Source organism: Pseudophryne corroboree, chromosome 7 (assembly GCF_028390025.1).
Source record: "Pseudophryne corroboree isolate aPseCor3 chromosome 7, aPseCor3.hap2, whole genome shotgun sequence".
In the NCBI taxonomy this organism is placed as follows: domain Eukaryota; kingdom Metazoa; phylum Chordata; class Amphibia; order Anura; family Myobatrachidae; genus Pseudophryne; species Pseudophryne corroboree.
In genome coordinates this window covers 378,348,440-378,376,295 of record NC_086450.1, presented here as the reverse complement: position 1 = coordinate 378,376,295, position 27,856 = coordinate 378,348,440, and the positions used below count along the sequence as shown (strand labels likewise).

Sequence of the window (27,856 nt, the reverse complement as noted above, 5' to 3'; positions counted from 1 at the left end):
GTATGTATGTATAAAGAAGAAAAAAAAACCACGGTTAGGTGGTATATACAATTATGGACGGGCTGCCGAGTGCCGACACAGAGGTAGCCACAGCCGTGAACTACCGCACTGTACTGTGTCTGCTGCTAATATATAGACTGGTTGATAAAGAGATAGTATACTCGTAACTAGTATGTATGTATAAAGAAAGAAAAAAAAACCACGGTTAGGTGGTATATACAATTATGGACGGGCTGCCGAGTGCCGACACAGAGGTAGCCACAGCCGTGAACTACCGCACTGTACTGTGTCTGCTGCTAATATAGACTGGTTGATAAAGAGATAGTATACTCGTAACTAGTATGTATGTATAAAGAAAGAAAAAAAAACCACGGTTAGGTGGTATATACAATTATGGACGGGCTGCCGAGTGCCGAAACAGAGGTAGCCACAGCCGTGAACTACCGCACTGTACTGTGTCTGCTGCTAATATATAGACTGGTTGATAAAGAGATAGTATACTCGTAACTAGTATGTATGTATAAAGAAAGAAAAAAAAAACACGGTTAGGTGGTATATACAATTATGGACGGGCTGCCGAGTGCCGACACAGAGGTAGCCACAGCCGTGAACTACCGCACTGTACTGTGTCTGCTGCTAATATAGACTGGTTGATAAAGAGATAGTATACTCGTAACTAGTATGTATGTATAAAGAAAGAAAAAAAAACCACGGTTAGGTGGTATATACAATTATGGACGGGCTGCCGAGTGCCGACACAGAGGTAGCCACAGCCGTGAACTACCGCACTGTACTGTGTCTGCTGCTAATATATAGACTGGTTGATAAAGAGATAGTATACTCGTAACTAGTATGTATGTATAAAGAAAGAAAAAAAAACCACGGTTAGGTGGTATATACAATTATGGACGGGCTGCCGAGTGCCGACACAGAGGTAGCCACAGCCGTGAACTACCGCACTGTACTGTGTCTGCTGCTAATATAGACTGGTTGATAAAGAGATAGTATACTACTAATATTATATATACTGGTGGTCAGGTCACTGGTCACTAGTCACACTGGCAGTGGCACTCCTGCAGCAAAAGTGTGCACTGTTTAATTTTAATATAATATTATGTACTCCTGGCTCCTGCTATAACCTATAACTGGCACTGCAGTGCTCCCCAGTCTCCCCCACAATTATAAGCTGTGTGAGCTGAGCACAGTCAGATATATATATACATTGATGCAGCACACTGGGCTGAGCAGTGCACACAGATATGGTATGTGACTGAGTCACTGTGTGTATCGTTTTTTTCAGGCAGAGAACGGATATATTAAATAAAACAAACAACTGCACTGTCTGGTGGTCACTGTGGTCGTCAGTCACTAAACTCTGCACTCTCTTCTACAGTATCACAGCCTCAGGTCAATCTCTCTCTCTCTCAACCCTAATCTAAATGGAGAAGACGCCAGCCACGTCCTCTCCCTATCAATCTCAATGCACGTGTGAAAATGGCGGCGACGCGCGGCTCCTTATATAGAATCCGAGTCTCGCGAGAATCCGACAGCGTCATGATGACGTTCGGGCGCGCTCGGGTTAACCGAGCAAGGCGGGAGGATCCGAGTCTGCTCGGACCCGTGAAAAAAACATGAAGTTCGTGCGGGTTCGGATTCAGAGAAACCGAACCCGCTCATCTCTAGTCAAATGTGGTCCTACACACTAAAGTGATCAAACAATAAGGCTCAGGTGTCAGAAAGTAAACTCCACTGCCCCCCTCCTAATAATAACTCTGCAAATATCACAATAGTAAAATTACTTTGAATTTCTGGATACTTTGCCATCAATAAAAGGGCCCAGTGAAGTGTTGTAGCTGTAGTTTCACTTCCAGCTGCAAAGAGATCTAAAATTGTGAAGACCAAGTTTTCATCATCAAAATATGTTACAGCATTTGTTAGTTCCTGAAAACACAAAAGATAAACAGAAGTGTGTAATTTACATATTCATATCTGACATGGTTACAGCTTGATACATTTATACTGTTTTTTTTTTCTCTTTTTAAGACTTTATTTTAGAGAGCGGTACAAGCACATGCATATGCACCTCTCTACTTAGTACTATACACAGGGGGATCAAATGGTGCAATAATCACCCAAGCATCCCTGTTTGACCAATTATAAGCAAAATAACTGGCTCGCCTTTCTCTACTCTTCAGTGGATGGGTTAGAGTCCTTCTGTGCCATCTAACTCCAGATGTTCCCTTCCTCTGTCTTGGGATCACTATTGCTTGTTATCACAGTAATCCGAGACAGGAGGCATTTAACTTGCCGGCAGCCGGTATCCCAGCGGTCAGGATACCGATGCTGGAATCCCGACACCGGGCGAAATAACAGCAGTCGCAATCCCACCCGCCACCCAGAATCCCCGCTTGGGTGGTGGTCCACACCACAACACGAGGGGGAATATAACCCTGTGGCGACCAAATGTCACCACGTGGGCCTGAAGCATGACAAGCGCAGCAAGCCCGCAGGCTGCCAGTATTCCAGCTGTTGGGATCCTGGCGTTGGTCTCCTGCCCACCAGGATGCTGACAGCTGGGATACAGGAATTTTTAGATGGACTTTATTGAGATCTAAATCCCAGTAAAAGCTGCAAGCTGAAGCGGTTGGTTCTATGAAAACAAAGATCTTTGTTCAAGCCTTTGGTTCGTAGTCTTATTTGTAGATATGTTTCACTGATTCCTTGGATACTGTAAATCCCTCTACCCAAATAACTGACACTTGGTACTCATTGTTTTGAGAAGGAGTATTACTATCATGGTCCTCTTCTAACGCCACCTGTCATGTTTAGACTTCAGTACCCAATGGCATGCAGTCTTCGATAATATGCTGTATTCTGCTGTATGTTACATAGAATATGAGCACGCGCAGAGCCTTTGATTCCTGATTTTAAGTTCCTGCTCTAATCTTTGGAATTCAACTCAGCGTGTTACCTAACCCTGCATCTGATTTTCTCTTTTGTTCCTGATACCCATTTATTTTCCTGACTTCGGAAGTTAAACATCAGTCTGAACGAATGTGCTGTTATTCAGTACTGCAGACATTGGAATCCTCTCCAGCAATAACTTTCCTGCAGAAGCCATCGATTATTAACTATGCTTCTTTGTAGAGAAAAGGGGCATGGCCAAATTACTAGGTGCTAAAAGGGTGGATGGCCAACTGGAAACATTGATAAAGGGAGAGTGGATCTCTAGTATATTAAGCAGGCATGGACAATTTGTGGCTCTCCTGCTGTTGTGAAACTATACCCAGATATAGAGAAAGGGGATTGGTTGATGCACTGGTTTTTAGGCTGACACCCTAGTGTTATGCTGTGGTGAATATTATAACCGGACCATGATACTCATATATAAATTTCTTCACATTGGGAGTTGCTAGCATCCCTGCAAATATTTGTGAATATAGCCTTTTGCAGGTGGCGCTCCCCTAGAGTCAAATATAGTAACAACAAAGGAAGAGAAAAAGTAGATGACATTAAATCATGTGAACTATTGCAGTGCTTTATCATCAATTAAATAATGATTGTATGATGCTGTCATGAAAAAATAGAAAGTGAGAATCCGCACATAATTAATAAAATGGTTACTGAATTCTTCTGTTTACTATATGTCGTTAGATAGTGAGTGGTCAATGAGGGGTCCAGTCACCTGGGGGTATATTTACTAAAATTAGATTTTGGGAAAGAAATCGATTCCTTTTGGAGTTTCTAGACTTGTTGAAAAATCCCTTATTTACTAAAAATCGATTTGGCATTCGATTTTCAATTCGAATTCAATGTGGATTCATGTTTGGTAGGGATTTAGAATTGAATTTATGAAATCCCTTCCTAAATTGAACCTCAAATCCCCATTGAAATCCCCAGCAAAATCGAATGTAAAATCGAATAGAACACCCTCATTGCTTCCTATTTGTCATGAACTGATCACTCACCGCTGCGGGTTCTGGGGTCTGTGCGTTGCCGGTGCGGTTGCTCGTGGTGCTGTGTGGGGACGCGGCGTGATCGGCAACAGAGGTGATGCAGGTTCTGGGAGCCGAGAGTGCAGGGACCGAATGGCCAGAGGCACCTCTGTGTGTCTGCATGCAGTATAGGAGGTGGCCATGTTGGAGACCAAATGCAGCACCTGTGAGCAACTGTGAGCACCTGTGGATAAGTGTTAGCCAATCCTGTGCTTGTGCTGCCTATAAGTAGGCAGGGTTTATTTCACTCTTGGCCAGTGCTTTGTTGTAGCTACTCTGTACCCTAGCTCTGTGCTCTCCCTGTGGATTCTGTGTGATTCCAGTGGTCCTGATATTGCCTCCGCTCCTAGAGGTCTGCCTGCAGCTTTCACTGCAAGTGATCCACCAGCTCTCTGCTGTGCTGTCAGTCAATCGCTCACCAAGTGGCAACAAGTGGATTCCCGGATGCCCGTGAGAGTTTACTCTGTTCGTTCAGTGACTGCCTGCTATAATCACACAGCCTGTGGAAGTTTCTTCTTAATCCTGGTCCTTGTTCTCTCATCACTCAGCTTAACCCATTCTTCACCATTGTCGTCTGCTACAGCTCTTCACAGTGTTTCAAGTATAATCTTCACAACCTGCAAGTACTCCTTGTAGCATTTGTATCTACATTTTGCATTATTCAAAGACAATTCTACCCAGTTCTTCAGTTCAGCCTTTTAAGCTTCAGTAACAAGTCTTTACAGTTATTCATCTATGTCTACAATATCCAGTTAACACTTCTTACAGCTTGGCACCAATCATTGCTTTATATTGGACAATTCTTCATTAATCTTCAGTCAGGCATGTTTTATCTCATTCTTATGAAATTTTTTTCAATGAATCTTTAATACTGATCCTGCTTATGTTTATACCATTCATTGCAATACATCAGTTTATATATGGTGACTAATGATTGTCATTTAACTCCTTATTGGAATTGTTGCCTATTAATAAATATATGAAACGGAACTATCTTCATCCTCCCTGTTTTCACCATACTCCAGAACCTAGACCTTCAGTTGGTCCAATGTTAACATATTTACAAAATCAGTCGGTCTTGACACTATTGGTCCAAATGTATCACATGCACACTAATTAAAGGTGAAGCTCTCTCATTACACTGTTTTATAGATGAAAACATAACTGATGTTTTTAATTTTGTGGTTTTTAAAATAAAAATAGTAAAAACTACAGATAATACAGTTAGGACTAATCTTACTCTTAATCTGTCTTCCTGCCTGCCTTCAACTTTATGTGTTCATATTGTCAGTTTTTGGTCAAAAAACCTCTGCCTGTTTGCTGTTTTTTTCATTTTTTTTTTTTGGGGGGGGGGGGGGGGGGTGTTGCATGATTTTGCAATTGACGGCAGCAGAGCACAATGTCGAGCAAAATGATCTAAAATATGCCTTTCAAATATTTTTTTTAGACATAAAACAAATGCATTCTGTCATGGATTGGGTGGCTATATGTGCCTCTTTATTAGTTGCTTTATTAACATACACTGGTATCTTACACCAAAACCATCCCTCTGGCATTTGACCAACAACATTTTTGACAGACAAGGATGAATTGCTGAGGATGTAGTTTTCATGGGCTGAATCAGGATAACCAGTTACTTCACCCATGTTTTAAATAACTTTCAATATATTTTCAGCCAAATTGCCCAATATTGTGCTCTGGTGCTATCTATTGCATAATAAAATAATTAGTTTGATGTCTAGAAGTATAAATATGTGCTCTATTCAACTCATTAAGCTGCTGATGGCACTCCGATTGATCCCCCAGGGTTTTCTCAGTCAGGTGGTGTTTTGCATTTTGTAGGTAGGTGCACAACATACCATAGCCTTGGGCATCCATTATTGCTACTTCCACATTGCCCTATATGTTTTTGGGTACTTAAAACATCATCACTATCAATTTCCTATCTTTACAATGGGTTTAGAAGCCAAAATCGAATGTCTAAGATCATTCTAAACATTTGGAGATTTGAAGTTCGATTTGAGGTTCAATTTTGAGTTCGATTTCAAATCGAACATTAGTAAATTAGGGGATTTCATGTCGGTCTATGGGAAAACATTGATGTTTTTCAGAAATTTGATTTCTATTGGGATATGAATTAAATCTGCCTTTAGAATCGATTTGACATTCGATTTGGGCTTTAGTAAATATATGTTCAACCCAAATCAAATGGAAATCAAATTGAAACAGAATGCCAAATCCCATGAATCACCAAAATTGAGCTTTAGTAAATTTTGCCCCTGGTGTGTGGAAAGATAGGGATATATTTACTAAGCTCCCGATTTTGACCGAGATGGTGTTTTTTCTTCAAAGTGTCATCTCGGGAATTTACTAAACTCAAATCACGGCAGTGATGAGGGCATTCGTATTATTGTTGAAGTCCAAGAAAAAAATTACGAATGAATACACCATCGGTCAAATACGCCTGTTATTTGCTAGAACTCGGTAATTTACTAAAATTTGTATTTCACAAACACTGCCGGCAATAGCCAAACACTGCTGTGAATAAATACAAATCGTAAAAAAAAGCAGTTTTCAAATAGACCTGCTTTTTTTTACCGTGTTCTGATAGGCATGCACGGATCCGTGAGATCCGTGCATGTTTATCAGTGGTAAGGGGTGGGAAAGTTTAAAAAAAAAATGCATGGGGTCCCCCCTCCTAAGCAAAACCAGCCTCGGGCTCTTTGAGCCAGTCCTGGTTGAAAAAATATGAGGAAAAAAATGACTGGGGTTCCCCCATATTTAATCAACCAGCAACGGGCTCTGCGCCTGGTCCTGGTGCAAAAAATACGGCGGACAAAAAGCGTAGGGGTCCTCCGTATTTTTTGAACCAGCACCGGGCTCCACTAGCCAGGTACATAATGCCAGAGCCGGGGGACACTTTTATTGGGTTCCTGGCAGCCCTGGCATTACATCCCCAACTAGTCACCCCTGACCGGGGTACCCTGGAGGAGTGGGAACCCCTTAAATTAAGGGGTCCCCCCCTCCAGCCACCCAAGGGCCAGGGGTGAAGCCCGAGGCTGTCCCCCCCATCCAAGGGCGGCGGATGGGGGGCTGATAGCCAAGTGTAAAAAATCAGAATATTGTTTTAGTAGCAGTACTACAAGTCCCAGCAAGCCTCCCCCCGCAAGCTGGTGCTTGGAGAACCACAAGTACCAGCATGCGGTGGAAAACCGGGCCCGCTGGTACCTGTAGTACTACTACTAAAAAAATACCCAACAAAAAACAGGACACACACACCGTCACAGTAAAAGTTTATTACATACATGCACACCTCCATACATACATACATACTTACCTATGTTCACACGAGTCTCGGTTCTCTTCTCCATGTAGAATCCTCGGGGTACCTGTGGAAAAAATTATACTCACATAATCCAGTGTATGTTCTGTTCTTTGTATAATCCACGTACTTGGCAAAAAAAACAAACCGGAAACCCGACCACGCACTGAAAGGAGTCCCATGTTTACACATGGGACCCCTTTCCCCGACTGCCAGGACCCCCCCTGACTCCTGTCAAAGAGGGTCCCTTCAGCCAATCAGGGAGCGCCACGTCGTGGCACTATCCTGATTGGCTGTGCGCTCCTGTAGTGTCAGTGAGGCTGCACATGGCAGAGATACAATGTTGCGCCTATGCGCTCCATTGTATCCAATGGTGGGAACTTTGCGGTCAGCGGTTGACCGAAAGTAACCTCACCACTGACAGCAAAGTTCCCATCATTGGATACAATGGAGCGCATAGGCGCAACATTGTATCTCTGCCGTGTGCAGCCTCACTGACACTACAGGAGCGCACAGCCAATCAGGATAGTGCCACGACGTGGCGCTCCCTGATTGGCTGAAGGGACCCTCTTTGACAGGAGTCAGGGGGGTCCTGGCAGTCGGGGAAAGGGGTCCCATGTGTAAACGTGGGACTCCTTTCAGTGCGTGGTCGGGTTTCCGGTTTGTTTTTTTGCCAAGTACGTGGATTATACAAAGAACAGAACATACACTGGATTATGTGAGTATAATTTTTTCCACAGGTACCCCGAGGATTCTACATGGAGAAGAGAACCGAGACTCGTGTGAACATAGGTAAGTATGTATGTATGTATGGAGGTGTGCATGTATGTAATAAACTTTTACTGTCACGGTGTGTGTGTCCTGTTTTTTGTTGGGTATTTTTTTAGTAGTAGTACTACAGGTACCAGCGGGCCCGGTTTTCCACCGCATGCTGGTACTTGTGGTTCTCCAAGTACCAGCTTGCGGGGGAGGCTTGCTGGGACTTGTAGTACTGCTACTAAAAACAATATTCTGATTTTTTACACTTATCTATCAGCCCCCCATCCGCCGCCCTTGGATGGGGGGGGACAGCCTCGGGCTTCACCCCTGGCCCTTGGGTGGCTGGAGGGGGGGACCCCTTGATTTAAGGGGTTCCCACTCCTCCAGGGTACCCCGGCCAGGGGTGACTAGTTGGGGATGTAATGCCAGGGCCGCCAGGACCACAATAAAAGTGTCCCCCGGCTCTGGCATTATGTACCTGGCTAGTGGAGCCCAGTGCTGGTTCAAAAAATACTGGGGACCCCTACGCTTTTTGTCCCCCGTATTTTTTGCACTAGGACCAGGCGCAGAGCCCGGTGCTGGTTGATTAAATATGGGGGAACCCCAGTCATTTTTTTCCTCATATTTTTTCAACCAGGACCGGCACAAAGAGCCAGAGGCTGGTTTTGCTTAGGAGGGGGGACCCCACGCATTTTTTTTTCGACTTTAAACTATTTTTACTTTTTTAAAAGATGCACAATGAAACCCTGCATGGATCTCACAGATCCGGCCGAGTTTCATTGTTTTAATGTCGGCAGTGTTTTACTATTCACTCCCGTAAAACACTGCCAGAAAATACGAATGACATCGACATCGGAAAACACGAAAAATTTAAAATACGACAGCTTAGTAAATGAGTTGTAATAAATTCAAAAAGTTGCAAAATTACACATTCGATGTCATTCGTGTTTGAACTTTAATCTCATTCTGAAAAATATGAATTTTAGTAAATATACCCCATAGTTTTCCCTGCATCTGCTGTCAGCCAACATTTACGCCGAAGGGAGTACAGAAAGTAAGTAGTAGAGAAACGTGTGTGCATGTGACAGAGTAGTTATGTCACTAATTCATAAAAGATGACATTTTTAAACAAATAAATCAGGCTATATTTACTAATCCTTAAGCAGACAATCTTTTATAAGCAGATTCCTAGATTTTAATAACATACTGTACATAATAAATATCCACAGGTATTCTGCTACAATAGCAGGACATGTATACCATAATATTCTCATTGGGCCTAATTCAGGTTTGATTGCTATCTTAAGAAAATGCAAATCGAGCAATTATCAAATGACTATGCATGCGTTGTGTTCACATGGTGCATGTGCGTGTAAAGTAACGAATAAAAATGCAAGTAGATCCTAATCGCAACTCAGCTGCTGTTTGACAGAAAGCCAGCGTTTCTGGGTGGAAATCAGCCATTTTCTGGGTGTGTTTGGAAAAATGCAGGTGTGCCTAGGCATTTTAGGGGAAGGCATCTGACATCAGCGCTGACAACTTTCAGCCCATTTCAGTTGCAGATTAAAGGTAGCCTCAGACCTGCGCAGAATAGCTGAGATGGCAGAGATCCTTCGAGGTTCTGGGAATTGCAAATGCATCTGTGACTGGATAGCGATCTGCAAAACATTTGCAAATTTGCACAGGGCGTTTTTTCTTTCTGTCTGGGTGGTGGCTATCTATTCGCAAGTAACTGCATTTTCTCAAAATAGCAATAAACTCTGAGTTAGGCCCATGGGAGGTCATTCCGAGTTGATCGCTCGCTAGCAGTTTTTAGAAGCCGTGTAAACGCTATGCCGCCTCCCACTGAGTGTACTTTAGCTTAGCAGAAGTGCGAACGAAAGGATCGCAGAGCGGCTACAAAATTATTTTGTGCAGTTTCAGAGTAGCTGCAGACCTACTCAGCACTTGCAATCACTTTAGACTGTTCAGTTCCTGTTTTGACGTCACGAACACAGCCTGCGTTCGCCCAGCCACGCCTGCGTTTTTACTGGCATGCCTGTGTTTTTTCAATCACTCCCTGAAAACGGTCAGTTGACACCCAGAAACGCCCTCTTCCTGTCAATAACTCTGCGGCCAGCAGTGCGACTAAAAAGCTTCGCTAGACCTTGTGTAATACTACATAGTTCGTTGTAATAGTACGACGGGCGTGCACATTGCGCCGCATACGCATGCGCAGAAGTGCCTTTTTTGCCTGATCGCTGCACAGCAAATGAAAGCAGCTAGAGATCAACTCGGAATGACCCCCATGGTCACATGCATATTATCAAGATGACCAGTGATAGAGTTAAAATTCTAAATAATGGTTTTGTTCAAATTAGGCCAACATTTAGGCTCTCTCTTTAAGGCTAATTCTCAAGAGCTGCTTAGTATCGATTCACACATGGTTCTCAGCAAAGTTTCTGTATGTCTATTGCTTCAGTTATACAAATGTTGCGATATACTCATTCCAAGGTTAGCACCTGCATTCTCATAGATAGCAAACAAAATCTTTTTAATACTTGCCAAAATTCTTAGAAAAGACTAGAAATTATAATTGATTGCTTATTAATAATTTAGCCAATACTGCCCTTTGCTGTTAATATGAAATTAAGCTTAAAGTGTGTATGTGACATTCATCTCAAGGTTATAAACAATTTGCACATGCTCAGAATATGAGATGATGTCTTCTCAGAAAAGCTTTATAAAGCCTAAAGATACTAATAATGTCAGAGTACTGCTGTAACACCAACATAGTGTGTTTCCTTACTCTCCGGCTGAGAAAATTAACAATTTGTTTTACAGATAGCCTGGCTGATTGACACTTGCCGCTATCACCAGCAATCCATTACAATCATCATTTCAGTCTATTATATGGTTCTCATAATACAACATTTGGTTAGAAATTGATAATAGATGCAGGGTATAGGAGAAAGTGAGTGAAAATAAATGAACTCCTGTGTGTATGGGACGGTGTTACTGAGTATGTGCAGGGCAGTGGATGCTCAATGGGTCCTGGCATGCGATGCAAGAGGCCAGGAGTAAAGGATGTAGCTGCTGTCAGCTATGAAGGTGAGCTGCCCAAGGTGAGGTAAACCTCACTAGCTGATGAGCATGCAGGGGAAATAGTGCAGTAGTGCGTGAACATAGAAGTAATATAATCTACTTGCATGACTGGTGATGACATCTTTTTATATATATTGGCGCTGATACTGAGTTGGGAGCAATGGGTAAAAAAGGGAGTAACTGGTAACACCATGCTGCACTGCAGGTGGAGCAGATGAAAAATGTGCAGAGAGACTTAGATCTGAGAGAGGAGTGTCCATACTCAAATCTAAATTGCAGTTTAAAAATAAAGCTGTCCAGCATCTGTGGGCTACATACAGAAGCAGCCAGTACTTACCCTGCATGCAAGCATGATAAATGTGTTTGGCACCACTTGAACTGCAACAAACCACAATGCCCGTGATATAGTATGCCACACACCGTAATGCCTGTGACACATTATGACACACACCGCAATGTCCGTGATACATTATGCCACACACTGTAATGCCCATTACACATTAAGTCCTACAGTAAGGCTTCTAATTACTTTTAAATTACCTGCTCGTTGCCAAGGGATTCATGCTCTTGGTTCCATGCACGGTGCCAGGGGTTTTCATGCTCAGGGCATCATGCTCGTTGCCAGGGGTTTCATGCACTGGGTGTCATGCTCGTTGCTAGGGGTTAGTGCTTGTTGCTAGAGCTATGCTCCCAGTGCCACATATGCCCCCAGTGCCAGATATTCCGCCACAGTGCCAGGTACTCACATGCCCCCAGTGCCAAATATAGCCCCCCCCCATGTGCCAGGTACACATATACCCCCCAGTGCCACATATGCCCCCTCAGTGCCACATATGCTCCCCCTCCCCCGAATATGCTCCCCCAGTGGCAGTTAAATCCCCCCCCCCCCGAGCTCCCCCGCTGTTTTGTGATGGAGGGACACGGAGGTCACAGCGCGCGCTTCTCCTGTGTCCCTCCTGGGTCTCCGGCGGTCTGTTAAAGGAAGTGCCGGTTCGTAAGCCAATCAGGGCTCACGAACGGCACTTCATTTATTAGACCCGCCGGAGACCCAGGAGGGACACAGGAGAGGCGCGCGCTGTGCCCTCCGTGTCCCTCCTTACAGCAGCGGAGGGTTAGTGAGAGGAGACAGCAGATTGACATGCGGACGCTCGTCCGCATGTCAATCTGCGCTAAATCAGTGGCTGCGCCGCCAAAGCCACCGCGAGGGCAGTAGTTACGCCACTGTCCCCAGATGCTGGCTACCTGTCACTCACTTTGCAAATAAAACCTATGCTCTCTCCTTGTGCTGTCGCTAATCCATCTTTGTGCATGTGCATTACGGCTTTGGCACATGTACAGTAGCAAAACATAACTCCACTGCGTCCACCTCTAAACCAGGCCTTTGGTTCCATGCCCGCAATGCAGGCGTAAATACAGCTGACTTGTGTTCAAGTCCGAGTAGGCTTCTGTGTTTCTACTTTTGCAAAGATTTGATTTGAAGAAATGTAAGGAAACAAGAATAAGAGTTACCTGTTTTTGCTTCTTAAGATAAGCATCAATATATCCGGCGATGTCATTTTCATCAAACTCGCGTCTTCGCATTTGTATAAATTCTAGAGCAAAATTAATTAGATCTTCTGTGTTCTTCTGAAGTTTCTTATGTACACCAAGAAGAGAGCCAATGAGGGGGAAGTAATTATACAGCTGTTGAAAACACAACCTTTTATTTAGAATTCGAACTGGCATTACATTAAATGCTTCTACATCAAAGGAATGTTTTAGTGTTGGATGTACAAATGCATTCCAAATGTGTGTCTGTACATGCACATTTCCATGTCTGTCTTTTTAGTTGTATACATCTATTGATGTGTGCAATTTATGTTCCAGTGTAAAGATGCCACCATAGCCAGTGGTGCCGAGGTGCACCTACAAGCCCCTTCCCTGGATTGGACCCTGGCTCAGAGGCACACGGTGCCCACAACTGAGATCAGCGGCACAAAAGTGTTTCATGTGGGTTTTTTTTTAAAAAGGGGTGTGTTGCCACACCTCTGCAATTAGGCCACACCCTTTCATTACCAAACCCTGGAATCCTACCTACAGCCCTGACCATAGCAATAATAAGTTACTCACCATCTCTGTCCTATCTTATCCGTGCAGTGTTGGACTGGGGAATGAAGGCCCACCGGGGGAGTTCTGTTGTAGGGGCCCATGCTTAAGGGTATGGCCAGTCACCACAGAGGTTTGGCTAACCATTACAGAGTACACGTTCTGTGCCCCTTGGTAAATATATAATAAACCATGTTCTTATGAAGTATAATGTAACATATGTATAATGCATAATTGAAGTGCACTAGGATAGAGACTGGAACCTGTTACCTAGAGGAGGAGGGGGGTCCACAGGCAGTGGGGCCTACCGGTGGTTTCCCCTGTTCCCCTGTGGGCCAGTCCGACTCTGTATCTGTGTAAATAGAAAGAAGCATTAAATCATTTTTTTTAAATGCTTCGCCTAAATCATAATCAGTGTAATCACTAATGTTTCCCCACTAAAGCAGCCAGAGAATGAGTGTGGAGTCCCCATCATATCATGAGCCTACAAATAAGGAGCACCTCTTGCTGCAGAATAGCATTGGGGTTAAACATGGAATTGGGGGCAAGCGCAACCAAGCCCCTGCATTTGCCAGGGGCTTGGTTGCGGTCTCTCTCTCTCTCTCTATATATATATATATATATATATATATATATATATATATATATATATATATATTGGCAGAGTCCGGCACTCAACTACAATTTTCTTCAACAAAAACCTCTGAGTGCCGTTCTATCTATTGCCGCTATATATATATATATATATAAGAAACCAAGGTGTCTGGCTCTCTCACCACTAATGCTTACTGAGCCGGGTACCCGCATCCATATTTTGCAACACATCCAATTGAGGCTGCACTCCTGGTGTCTTAGATAAACAAGTCTCCATGCACAAATCGTTATGGCAATGTTTCAGTGCCGTTTATTGTCATGGCACTTTCGTCAGGTTATATATAAACACACTCACTTTATGGAAAAAGTACAAAGACCAGCACTCACATTTAGCAGGATGTTTATTCCAAAAACATCAATTCACATTTCAAACAGTATCCATGTAGCAGCGGCAGTGCCCGACAGCCGTTTCAACCACCTTCTAGTGGTTTTCCACAGGGGCACTCTAAGGTGGTTGAAATGGCTGGTCTTTGTGCTTTTTCCATAAAGTGAGTGCATTTATATACTTTTTCTGGACCTTGCACCATTGCCTTGAAATATTTATTTTTGAGTGCTGTCTCACTCAGCTCTAAACTCCAAGAAGTACAAACACAAGGTTTGAATATCAAGGTTTCAGTGCTCTATTGGCACTATCATCAGGCTATTGATATGTTTGTATCTCTTGGACTTTAGAGCTGAGTGCCACACCTAAGATGCATTATACGAACTAATTGTGAGGGTACAAGCGCATCTATCTTGTTCTACTTGGAGTGCCGGGCTCTGGATTGTTTTATTTATATATATATATATATATATATATTGTGACAAGAACACTGGGATAGTGTTTGAGGGCAGGTATATTTGTCCCAGGTTCTTGTCTTACATGTTTTAGAAAATGTTAACTTCTAGGAAAAATGCTTTTTGTTTTGTCTGAACCTTTTCAGTTTGCTGTAAAAGCTGGGTAAAGGCTCTGAGAGAGAGATAAGGCGAGTTCTAGACATTGGGCCCAGTTCGGGTCTTTGGCCTCACAGAGGGCTAATCAGGGTTTCAGCTGTGTAAGAGTGTTATAGTGCTTCTAACCTGATTAGTATGGGCAGACTGCCTGGGAAGGCTGCAGGATCTGTGTGTGAGAGACACGCTTTCTGATGCAAGTAAGCTATACAGTATGTACTGAAGAACTCTGTGTTTTGTTTAGTGACAGTTAGGAATATCTTATGTTTAGTTAGTGCCGGACAGGCAAGGTATTTTTATTTTGGGGTTTGTTTTATTTTCTGTTTCAATAAAACTGGCCGGGGTCAGTTGTACCAGAAACTGGACTTGTGTTGTTCCTCAGCTGCTGCGTGCGGCCATATTCCCCAGGAAAAGGCGCCTTGCACCCCTACAGTGTTACAACTTGGTGGAGAATGCGAGCAACCCCGTTCTGCGCATAAGTGAAAGCAGCAGCTTTGTGAGGCCTGCAGAAAACGGTGGTTTATGCAGATACAGCCCAGTGTGAAGTTACTGAGACTCACCCCTGAGGGTTTGATATATGTCCTGGGTGAAAGCAGCTACAAAGCCGCCTGGAAAATCTGTCGACATGGAGGATCTGCTTAAAGCCTTGCTGCAAGCTACAGCGGCTCAGCAGGAGGCCAACCGACAGCAGCAGGTGGCAATGGAAGAAAATAGGAGACAACAGCAGGTGGCAATGGAGGAAAATTGGAGACTACAGCAGGAGGCCAACAGACAGCAGCAGGTGACAATGGAGGAAAATAAGAGACAACAGCAGGCAGTTGTTGATGAACTTTACAGGCAACAGCGTCAGGATAGAGAGGCCTTAGCAGAAGTGGTGCAGAGACTTGCAGCTCGGGTTGGAGATGTGGCCGTCAGTGCTCCAACCAGCTCTAGTTCTATACGGGCCAGTCACTTCCTGCAGAAAATGACAGAGGCTGATGATGTGGAGGCCTATCTGACCACGTTTGAAAGGACTGCCGAGCGTGAGAACTGGCCGAAAGCACAGTGGGCCAGTCTGCTGGCACCTTTCCTGTCAGGTGAGCCCCAAAAAGCTTACTTTGATTTAAGCCCTGCTGAGGCTCGGGACTATGATAAACTAAAGACTGAGATCCTGACCCGCCTGGGAGTCACGCTGTCAGTACGAGCACAACGGGTGCACCGTTGGCTGTACGCCATGGAGAAGCCTCCGCGCTCCCAGATGCACGACCTTATTCAGCTAACAAAAAAATGGCTACAGCCAGAGACATTAACTGGTCCCCAGATGGTGGAAAGAGTCGTCATGGACCGCTACTTGAGATCTTTGCCCATGGTCCTGCGCAAGTGGGTGAGCCATGGAAACCCGGGTACTGCTGACCAATTAGTGGACATGGTAGAGAGGTATTTGGCAGCAGAGGAACTACTGATGACCACCCAGCAACCCATAGATCCTCGACAGCGCCCTTCAGTAAAGACTGGTAAGACTGTTCCGTGGGAAAACGTTGCTGGGCGGTTAAGAGAACGCAAGGCTGGAGAGACTGTAAACACTGGCCCTGGAGACAGGCCAATGGGGCTAGAACGGTCTATGCTGCCCAAACGGGTTGATAATCGTGTGGTTAAATGTTTTAGGTGTGGTATGCCAGGTCATGTTATTGCCAATTGCCCAGTCACGCAAGAACCCATGCATTGTGATGCTGCCTTTGAATGTCGCAGAATGTCTTTCTTTGCTAGGTTAGCCTGTACTGTGGTACCTTCACCTGAGCTGGAAAAACAAATGTGTGATGTGTTCTTAGAGGGTAACCGGGTAGAGGCCTTGCTAGATTCAGGAAGTTTAGTTACCCTCGTGAAAGCTGGGTTAGTGAACCCCTTAAAGGTCCAGCAAATACCTATTGGGGTAACTTGCATACATGGGGATACCCAACATTATGCCACTGCTGAGGTGAATATAGAAACTTGTTGTGGGTCAGCAATGGTTAAAGTGGGACTGGTCCCTACCTTGGTGCATGAGGCCATAATAGGGAGGGATTTTCCTCATTTTTGGAAACTGTGGGAATCACGGTTATCAACAGATGTGAGAAGTAAAAAGCCAGTTGATAATACCGGTGATTTTATGGATGTACGTGGGTCTTCGGAACTTTCTGGCCCTTTGCCTTTTGCTAGTTTGGCTGGGGAAGTGACAGATGGGGAGTCCAGTGAGGACCCTCTTGCCGGGAACAGAGACATAGTAGTTAGAACTGAAAGCGTGCCTGACCTGGAGGTAAAGAAGGATCTGTTTGCGTCTGAACAGTTAAAGGATCCTACCTTAATAAAGGCTAGAGAGAATGTTAAGATTGTTAATGGGGAACCTGTGGTACCAGGTGACAGGGTTACGTATCCCCACATGGCCATCTGTAATGAGCTCTTGTACCACATTGTCAAAAGGGGTGAGGATGTGGTGGAACAGCTGGTAGTTCCCCAGCCTTATCGGAGATCGGTACTAGATTTAGCTCATAGTCACGTTACCGCAGGACATTTAGGGGCAGAAAAAACCACTGAAAGAGTTTTACAAAGGTTCTTTTGGCCAGGGGTTTATAAAGAAGTGTCTGAATATTGTTCTTCCTGTCCTGAATGCCAGTATCATGCCCCTAGACCCCATTTCAGGAGCCCACTAGTTCCCATGCCTATTATAGAGGTCCCGTTTGACAGAATAGCCATGGATCTCGTGGGGCCCTTGTTAAAGTCTGCTCGGGGCCATCAGTATATCCTGGTAATTATGGACTATGCCACTCGATATCCTGAGGCTGTCCCTTTACGCACTATCACAACCAAGGCGATAGCTAGGGAGCTGGTGCAGGTATTTAGTAGAGTGGGAATACCAAAAGAAATTTTGACTGACCAAGGTACTCCATTTATGTCAAGGATCATGAAAGAGTTGTGCAAGTTATTTAAGGTCACTCACCTCAGGACGTCCATCTACCATCCCCAAACTGACGGGTTGGTGGAAAGGTTTAATAAAACATTAAAAAGTATGTTAAAAAAGGTTGTTGAGAGAGATGGGAAAAACTGGGATTGTTTGTTGCCCTACTTGTTAATGGCCATCAGAGAAGTTCCTCAGTCCTCTACGGGGTTTTCTCCATTTGATTTGTTGTATGGTAGACACCCCAGAGGGCTGTTGGATATTGCCAAAGAGACGTGGGAAGGACAGCCCACTCCTTATAGAAGCGTTATTGAGCATGTAACACAAATGCAGGATAGGATTGCAGCCGTGGTACCTGTTGTCAGAGAGCACATGGAACAGGCCCAAAGTGCTCAACAGAGGGTCTATAACCGGAGTGCCAAGATACGGGAATTTGCTCCTGGCGATAGAGTTCTTGTTTTGGTACCCACTGTGGAAAGCAAATTCCTAGCTAAATGGCAGGGTCCATTTGAGATTAGGAAAAAAGTGAATGAGGTTAATTACAAAGTATACCAGCCGGGAAAGAGAAAACCCGAACAGATCTACCATGTTAACTTAATCAAACCCTGGAAAGATAGGTTGTCTCTGTCAGCGGAGCCTTGCCCTTCGGTGTCTTCACCCCGGTTGCTTCCCGCAGTGAAGGTGTCAGAGACATTATCAGCTGATCAGAACAATCAGGTTAAAGAATTTCTCATCCAAAATAGGGAGGTATTTTCAGAGCTGCCTGGCCGAACGACCATAATAAAACATGACATTGTCACAGAACCAGGGGTCAGGGTTCATTTAAAGCCATATAGGATTCCTGAAGCTCAGCGAGAAGCTATTTCTAAGGAAGTTAAAACCATGTTAGAACTGGGAGTCATAGAGGAGTCTAACAGTGAGTGGTCCAGTCCCATAGTGCTCATCCCGAAGCCCGACGGTAGCATACGCTTCTGTAATGACTTTCGTAAGTTAAATGAGGTGTCCAAGTTTGACGCATACCCCATGCCCCGTGTGGATGAGCTTGTAGAAAGGCTGGGAACAGCCAGGTTTCTCACCACATTGGACCTGACCAAAGGTTACTGGCAAATACCTTTATGTGATAGCGCCAAAGAAAAAACAGCCTTTTCGGTTCCGGAGGGGCTGTACCAGTATAAGATGTTACCCTTTGGGTTGCATGGGGCTCCAGCAACCTTTCAACGGGCGATGGATAAAATTTTGAGGCCCCATAGAAAATATGCAGCTGCCTATTTGGATGATGTGGTAATTCACAGTACAGACTGGGGGTCCCATTTGGTTAAAGTACAAGCAGTACTGGACTCAATCAGAGAGGCAGGGTTAACTGCTAACCCAAAGAAGTGCTGCCTCGCAATGGAGGAGGTCAAATACTTGGGCTTCACCATAGGCAGAGGTCTGATTAGGCCCCAATTGAATAAAGTTGATGCTATTCAAAACTGGCCTCGTCCAGTGAATAAAAAACAGGTAAGGGCTTTTTTGGGAATTACTGGGTACTATAGACGGTTTATTCCTAATTTTGCGACCACAGCGGTGCCGTTGTCAGACCTTACCAAAGGGAAGCAGTCAAATGTGGTGAAATGGAACCCTGATGCAGAAAAGGCGTTCCAAGCGTTAAAAGTGGCTTTGTGTTCACAACCGGTGTTGATAACACCAGATTTTTCAAAAGAATTTGTGGTACAGACAGATGCCTCAGAGGTAGGGATAGGTGCTGTGCTGTCCCAAACCAGAGATGGGGACGAACACCCTATCATTTATTTGAGTAGGAAACTCAATGAGCATGAAAAAAGGTATGCCATTGTGGAAAAGGAGGCTTTGGCCATTAAGTGGGCACTAGATACCTTGAGATATTACCTCTTGGGTAGACAATTCAGACTAGTGACAGACCATGCCCCTTTAAAATGGATGTATGTAAATAGAGGCAAGAATGCTCGTGTAACTAGATGGTTTCTAGCGTTGCAGGACTTTAAGTTTACTGTCGAACATAGACCGGGAACACAATTGGCCAACGCAGATGCATTGTCTCGCATCTTCTGTTTGGGGGCTACAAGTGTTCCGGCCCCTAGGTCGAAACAGGGGAGGGGGATATGTGACAAGAACACTGGGATAGTGTTTGAGGGCAGGTATATTTGTCCCAGGTTCTTGTCTTACATGTTTTAGAAAATGTTAACTTCTAGGAAAAATGCTTTTTGTTTTGTCCGAACCTTTTCAGTTTGCTGTAAAAGCTGGGTAAAGGCTCTGAGAGAGAGATAAGGCGAGTTCTAGACATTGGGCCCAGTTCGGGTCTTTGGCCTCACAGAGGGCTAATCAGGGTTTCAGCTGTGTAAGAGTGTTATAGTGCTTCTAACCTGATTAGTATGGGCAGACTGCCTGGGAAGGCTGCAGGATCTGTGTGTGAGAGACACGCTTTCTGATGCAAGTAAGCTATACAGTATGTACTGAAGAACTCTGTGTTTTGTTTAGTGACAGTTAGGAATATCTTATGTTTAGTTAGTGCCGGACAGGCAAGGTATTTTTATTTTGGGGTTTGTTTTATTTTCTGTTTCAATAAAACTGGCCGGGGTCAGTTGTACCAGAAACTGGACTTGTGTTGTTCCTCAGCTGCTGCGTGCGGCCATATTCCCCAGGAAAAGGCGCCTTGCACCCCTACAGTGTTACAATATATATACATAGAACAGGCGGTACTCAGCTGAATTTTTTCTGCTCAGTGCTGCCTCCTCTTTGCAACACATTGAGTCACCATGGCCAGTAAGTACTGAACCATCATTATTGGAGTTCCGGGTCTACTGAATATACCTGGCTGCTGTGTGGAACTCTTCTGGGGGCTGCAGGTTTAATATAAGGACCCTACCCAGAAAAATTTCTATACAGAAACTGCAAACAGTTTCTACATAAAGAGCTGGATATTCATGAGAAAAAGCTCTAAGTTATTGGGTGTCATCACCCTTTTATCAATTTGTATGGCCTCAATCAAAAATGAAATTTTAATCTCTATATGTATGGAATAGGGCTATTCGTGAATTTCTTTGTCCTTTTTGTGATACCATTTATTAACCTCCGAAGAAGTAATCTTGACGAAATGCGTTGGGTCAAATCAGTTACAGTCTTCTGTTCAGTTTACCACCACATCTTTTGAGCTCACACCTGTAAAGGTGAAGGTGATTGTTACAACTGTTGTAACTGAAGGATTTCCTGGACTGTATTGAGATATTATTTTAACCGTGTATGTGTCTTTTAATAAAAAGCTCATTTGGTATCTCATCTAATTTTGGCCTTTGCCATTTTCTTGGGTGATTTTTTGTTGTGAGGGTATATTCAGAGGTCTACGAAATAACTTATATCGTGGAGAAAACTCTCTGAATCCCCTATGGAATAAAGAATCTGAATACAACTATATTCTAAAGGCTATGTACTAAGCGCAATTGGTCTGTGTTTGTAATATATATATATATCCCAACGTTACCCTCTCCAGGAGGGACAGACTGTTCTGCTTCAGGACTTTTCTCTTACTGTATGATTGACGACACCTGTGTTGATCAAGTTAATGGATAAGAACACCTGCGAAGGCCGCGCTTTTAGAGATATGGAGGGAGCGTTGTTTACCTGTCAATCTAACAAATGGGAGGAGAAATCTAATGGTTCGTACACACACTGGCCGATATATCGGATGTTCTATTGAACGACCGATATATCGCGGGTCCGTCGGCCAGTGTGTACGAGCAATATGTCTGTGAATACCGTTGTTCACAGACAAATCACATCAGCCCTGCAGCGCACAAGATGACCAATATATCTTCCGATTTATTGGTGCATCGCTGTATGTGTACAGGCAGTAAGACGATTGCCCGTACACATGCTGCACCAGCCGGCGATGATTGACAGCTGAACTGGGCGGGCGCACGTAAACGCCAGGGACGTGTGGTGAGCTAAATGGCTCAGGAGGCACTGGCTAATCCCAGAGCCAGATTTACATGCAATATATGAGCCAAAGGGTACGTCTGGGCATTATACACAGGTGCAGCATTATAAACTCCTGGAAATCTGGTGAGTTTTGATTAGAGATGTGTGGAAAGGATACACAGGTGAGGCACTGCCTCACCTGCCATAGACTTTTTACTCCAGCGTTTGGGCTATAAAAATTATTAGAATAATGCAAAGAAGATATTTCAAACAAATTATCAGTATTTTTCATATATTTTATTCAGTCAAAACTCTGGTTTAAGCGTAAGCATGACAGGAAAGGCTCTGCATCCCCTGCCTCACCTCACCGCACGTCACTGGTAAACGCCCGCCCAGTTTGTGATGTCAGTCCCAATCAGGGGCGTAGCCTCTACTTTGAGGGCCCCGTAGCAACATTTTGAAGGGGACCCTGTCCCAGTGGTCCTAGAGAGACACTTCCCAGCAGCAGTTGTTAATTTTATGCACCATAATGATACCCTGGTTAATTTTCTGAACCATAGTATTGTCCTAGTTAATGTTATGCTCCATAGTAGTACCTTAGTTCATTGTATAAATCTCAGTAGTGCTCTATTAAATGTTATTACATGTTATGTCACATTGTAGTGCTGTCACTACACATTATGTAACCATGTGCCATTAACGGGTCTCTTTGCGTGCATTTCAGCTCGCAACCCTTGGGGGTTATCTCAAGTTGAGTTCATGAATGTTGTATAGGTAATAGCGGCAGGAGGGGTCAGGGTCAAGAGATGCTGGCCTTCAAAAAGGGGGGAAGCTGCAAGTGAAAGAAATTAAAACAGATAGTTGACAGCGCCACCTACCCTGCAGCGCTATGTGCGGTGCCCCCTCCGCACACACCTAGTTACGGCTTTGTAGGCAAGTATGGCTGAAGTACTTAATCTGAGCTTGTACATATATTCAAACTGTGGCTCTCACCTATGCCTGCTGGCATTCCTAGCTAATTGATGGACTGCTATGGACACTGCATTTCTTGTGCTTTTGGATATCAACTGGGGGTTCCTGTTTTTATCCATTTTTACTCTGCTGCCAAAAAATAAGTACTAACTTGTAGAGATGTGCGGCGGGCAATTTACGTATTTTTTGTGTTTTGGTTTTGATTCTGGTTCCATACTCGTGTTTTGGATCTGGATTGGTTTTGCCAAAACCACCCTTTTGCGTTTTGGTTTTGGATCTTGATGATTTTTGAAAAAAACATAAAAACAGCTCAAATTACAGAATTTTGGGGTAATTTTGATCCTACGGTGTTATTAACCTTAATAGCATTCATTTCCACTCATTTCCAGTCTATTCTAAACACCTCACACCTCATAGTATTGTTTTTAGGCCAAAAGGTTGCACCAAGGTGGCTGTATGGCTAAGCTAAGCGACACAAGTGTGTGGCACAAATACCTGGCCCATCTAGGAGTGGTACTGCAGTGGCAGACAGGATGGCAGATTTAAAAAATAGGCCCCAAATAGCACATCATGCAAAGAAGAAAAAGAGGTGCAATGAGGTAGCTGTATGACTAAGCCAAGCGCCAAAAGTGTGCGGCAGAAACACCTGGACCATCTAGGAGGGGCACTGCAGTTGCAGACAGGATGGCACTTAAAAAAATTAGGCCCCAAACAGCACATCATGCAAAGAAGAAAAAGGGGTGCAATGAGGTAGCTGTATGACTAAGCTAAGCAACACAAGTGTGCGGCACAAACAACATGGGATGTGCTGTAATTTGCCCAGATGTAATACACGCACAATATTGGTGGCACAGGAGAGCGTACTCCCAAATCACACACACACACACGGCAAAGCCTGTAATATTAATTTGGATAATAATAACCCTTTTATTTGAAGCTATTGTAATAATATGCAGCACAGGCGAGCGTACCCCTACACCACACAGGGCAAACTCTGTAAAAATTATTTGGATAATAATATAAGTAATGTATATAAGCCTTTTATTTGAAGTAAATAATATACAGCACAGGACACCACCACTGGACTTATGGCAGCACAGGACACCACCACTGGACTTATGGCAGCACAAGACACCACCACTGGACTGATGCAGCACAAGACACCACCACTGGACTGGTCATATACAACAGTACCCCTGGACTTATACAACAGTACTCCAGGAGTTGTACGGCAGTGTCAGACAGGATGGCACTTTAAAAAACTAGTCCGCAAACAGAACATGATGCAAAAAAGAAAAAGAGGTGCAAGATGAAATTGTCCTTGGGCCCTCACACCCACCCTTATTTTGTATAAACAGAACATGCACACTTTAACAAACCAATCATTTCGGCGAAAGGGTCTGCAACATGACTGTGGCTGAAATGACTGGTTTGTTTGGGCCCCCACCAAAAAAAAAGCAATCAATCTCTCCTTGCACAAACTGGCCCTACAGAGGCAAGATGTCGACCTCATCCTCATCCTCTGATACCTCACCCCTTTCAGTGTGTATATCCTCCTCCTCACAGAGTATTAACTCGTCCCCACTGGAATCCACCATCACAGGTCCCTGTGTACTTTCTGTAGGCAATTGCTGGTAAAGGTCTTCCTGGAGGAATTTATAATTCATTTTGATGAACATCATCTGCTACACATTTTGTGGAAGTAACCTACTACGCTGATCGCTGACAAGGTTACTGGCTGCACTAAACACTCTTTCTGAGTACACACTGGAAGGGGGGCAACTTAGGTAAAACAAAGCCAGTTTGTGCAAGGGCCTCCAAATTGCCTCTTTTTCCTGCCAGTATATCTGAGATGCCTACTTGGATGCTGTCACTCATATAATCCTCCACCATTCTTTCAATGGTGACAGAATCATATGCAGTGACAGTAGACATGTCAGTAATCGTTGGCAGGTCCTTCAGTCCGGACCAGATGTCAGCTATCGCTCCTGACTTCCCTGCATCACTGCCAGCGGGTGGGCTAGAAAATCTTATCCTTTTCCTCGCAGCCCCAGTGGCGGTAGAAATTGAAGGAGGAGCTGTTGGCGGTCACGTTCTGCTTGAGTTGACAATTGACTAACCAGCAGGTCTTTGCACCTCTGCACACTTGTGTCTGCTGGAAAGAGAGATACAACGTAGGCTTTAAACCTAGGATCGAGCACGGTGGCCAAAATGTAGTGCTCTGATTTCAACAGATTGACCACCCTTGAATCGTGGCAAAGCGAATGAAGGGCTCCATCCACAAGTCCCACATACTGTGCGGAATCGCTTCGTCTTAACTCCTCCTTCAATTTATCCAGCTGCTTCTGCAAAAGCTTCTGCAAATCGCTCCATCTTAGCTCCTCCTTCATTTATCCAGCTGCTTCTGCTTTTGCTTCTGCAAAAGCAATTTTTTGGCCCACCGACAGCATCTCCTGCATGCCCCTGTCATTTCTAAAAAAATTCTGCACCACCAAATTAATTGTATGTGCAAAACATGGGACATGCTGGAATTTGCCCAGATGTAATTCACGCACAATATTGGTGGCGTTGTCTGATATCACAAATCCCCAGGAGAGTCTAATTGGGGTAAGCCATTGTGCGATGATGTCCCTCAGTTTCGGTAAGAGGTTGTCAGTGGTGTGCCTCTTATGGAAAGCGGTAATACATAGCGTAGCCTGCCTAGGAACGAGTTGGTGTTTGCGAAATGCTGCTATTGGTGTCGCTGCTGTTGTTGCTGCGGAAGGCAATACATCTACCCAGTGGGCTGTTGCAGTCATATAGTCCTTAGTCTGCCCTGTTCCACTTGTCCAAATGTCCGTGGTTAAGTGGACGGTGGGTACAACTGCATTTTTTAGAGGACACTGAGGACACTTTTTCTGACGTCTCGTTATCGCCTGCCTAGAGAAGTGGAATCTAGATGGGATTTGGTACCAGGGACATACTACCTCAAACAATTCTCTAAGTCCCACTGAACTAATGGCGAATACCGGATGCACGTCTAACACCAACATAGCTGTCAAGGCCTCAGTTATCCGCTTTGCAACAGGATGACTGCTGTCATATTTCATCTTCCTCACAACGGACTGTTGGACAGTCAATTGCTTAGTTGAAGTAGTACAAGTGGTCTTCCGACTTCCCCTCTGGGATAACGATCGACTCCCAGCAGCAACAACAGCAGTAGCAACAGCAGCAGTAGGCGTACCACTCAAGGATCCTCCGGGGGAATCACGGTTAGGAGAGAACTCCTCAGTCTTGCCAGTGACATGGACTGCAGGACTACTGATGTTCCTGACTGAGGAGGAAGTTGACGTTGAGGGAGTTGGTGTTGTGGCTTGCAGGAGCTTGGGAACAAGAGGAAGAAGGGATTTGGGTGTCAGTAGACTGCTTACACTCTTACCCAAAGTTTCACAACTTGACACTGACTTCTGATGAATGCGCAGACGGTGACGTGTAAGGGAGGATTTTCCTAGGTGGTTAACATACTTACCCCTACTTATTACAGATTGACAGAGGCAACACACGGCTTGACACCTGTTGTCCAGATTTGTGGAGAAATTATTTCACACCGAAGGGGTAGCTTTTTTGGTATTTTGCCCAGGCATCACAATGGGCTTATTCATCCCACGGACAACAGGTGTCTCCCCCGGTGTCTGATTTAAACAAACCACATCACCATCAGAATCCTCATCGTCAACTTCCTCCTCAGTGCCAGCAACTCCCATATCCTCATCCTGGTGTACTTCAACAGTGACATCTTCAATTTGAATATAAGAAACTGGACTGTGAGTGCTACTTCTAGCACTTGCAGAGGTCGTGCAAATGGTGGAAGGAGCCACCTCTTCCCGTCCAGTGTTGGGAAGGTCAGGCATCGCAACCGCCGACACATTTGGACTCTCCTTGGGGATTTGTGATAACATCTTAGAACGCACAGTTCTTTGCTGTGCTTTTGCCAGCTTAACTCTTGTAATTTTTCTAGTGGGAGGACGAGGGCTTCCATAATCATGTGAATCTGAACCACTAGTCATGAACATAGGCCAGGGGCTTAGCCATTCCTTGCCACTCCGTGTCATAAATGGCATATTGGCAAGTTTAAGTTTCTCTTCAGACCATTTAAATTTATTTCTTTGGGTTTTTGGATTTTTTCCATGCACTCTACTATAACATTGGGCATCGGCCTTGGCAGATGGCGTTGATGGCATTTCATCGTCTATGTCTTGACTAGTGGCAGCAGCTTCAGCTCTAGGAGGAAGAGATTCTTGATCTTTCCCTATTTTGTCCTTCAAATTTTTGTTCTTTATTATTTTTCTGGAGTTATATAAGACAATATGCGGCACAGGAGAGAGTACCCCTACACTACACGGGGCAATCATGTAAAAATTATATTTGGATTAAATGTTAATAACCCCTTTATTTGGAGTAAATAATATACAGCACAGGACACTACCACTGGTCTGATGCAGGACAACACAGCAACACTGTAAGGGACTTATTATACAGCAGCACTGGACATATGGCAGCAGAGGACACCACCACTGTGACTGGTCACTGGACTGACTAATGCACAGGACACTACCACTGGTCTGATCCAGGGCAACACAGCGACACTGTAAGGGACTTATTATGCAGCAGCACTGGACATATGGCAGCAGAGGACACCACTGTGACTGGGCACTGGACGGACTAATGCACAGGACACGACCACTGATCTGATCCAGGGCAACACAGCGACACTGTAAGGGACTTATTATACAGCAGCACTGGACATATGGCAGCAGAGGACACCACCACTGTGACTGGTCACTGGACTGACTGATGCAGCTAAGACACTACATTGGACTGAGCAGGACAAGACAGCACTATAATCGCCACCCCATTTTCCCGCCCACACAGACACTGAGGACGGAGACACGTCCTCTCACTACACTCTCCAGGACTGGAGTGAAAATGGCGGTGACGCGCGGCTCCTTATATGGAATCCAAACCCCACGAGAATCCGACAGTGGGATGATGATGTTTTGCCTCGTTCTGGTTTCCGAGTCAGGCAGGAAAACCCGAGCCGGATTCGGATCCGGGCTCGGGTAGTGAAGTTCGGTAGGGTTCGGTTCTCTGAGAACCGAACTCGCTCATCTCTAGTACTAAGGATACCTTCATATCTAAGGACATTCATTATCTTCAGCAGAAGGCTTAGTG

At 44.5% G+C, this 27,856-nt stretch overlaps 1 protein-coding gene across 1 annotated transcript in view; it reads right to left on the bottom strand.

The window, feature by feature from the left end:
• Positions 1-27,856, bottom strand: part of LOC134945336 (cytochrome P450 2K1-like) — a 119,332-nt gene that overhangs the window by 23,181 nt on the left and 68,295 nt on the right. The window contains exons 5-6 of the mRNA XM_063934540.1: positions 12,670-12,843; positions 1,800-1,941 (exon numbers count right to left, since the gene is read on the bottom strand). Coding sequence (XP_063790610.1) covers positions 1,800-1,941; positions 12,670-12,843 — 316 coding nt within the window. The remainder of the gene's footprint in view (positions 1-1,799; positions 1,942-12,669; positions 12,844-27,856) is intronic.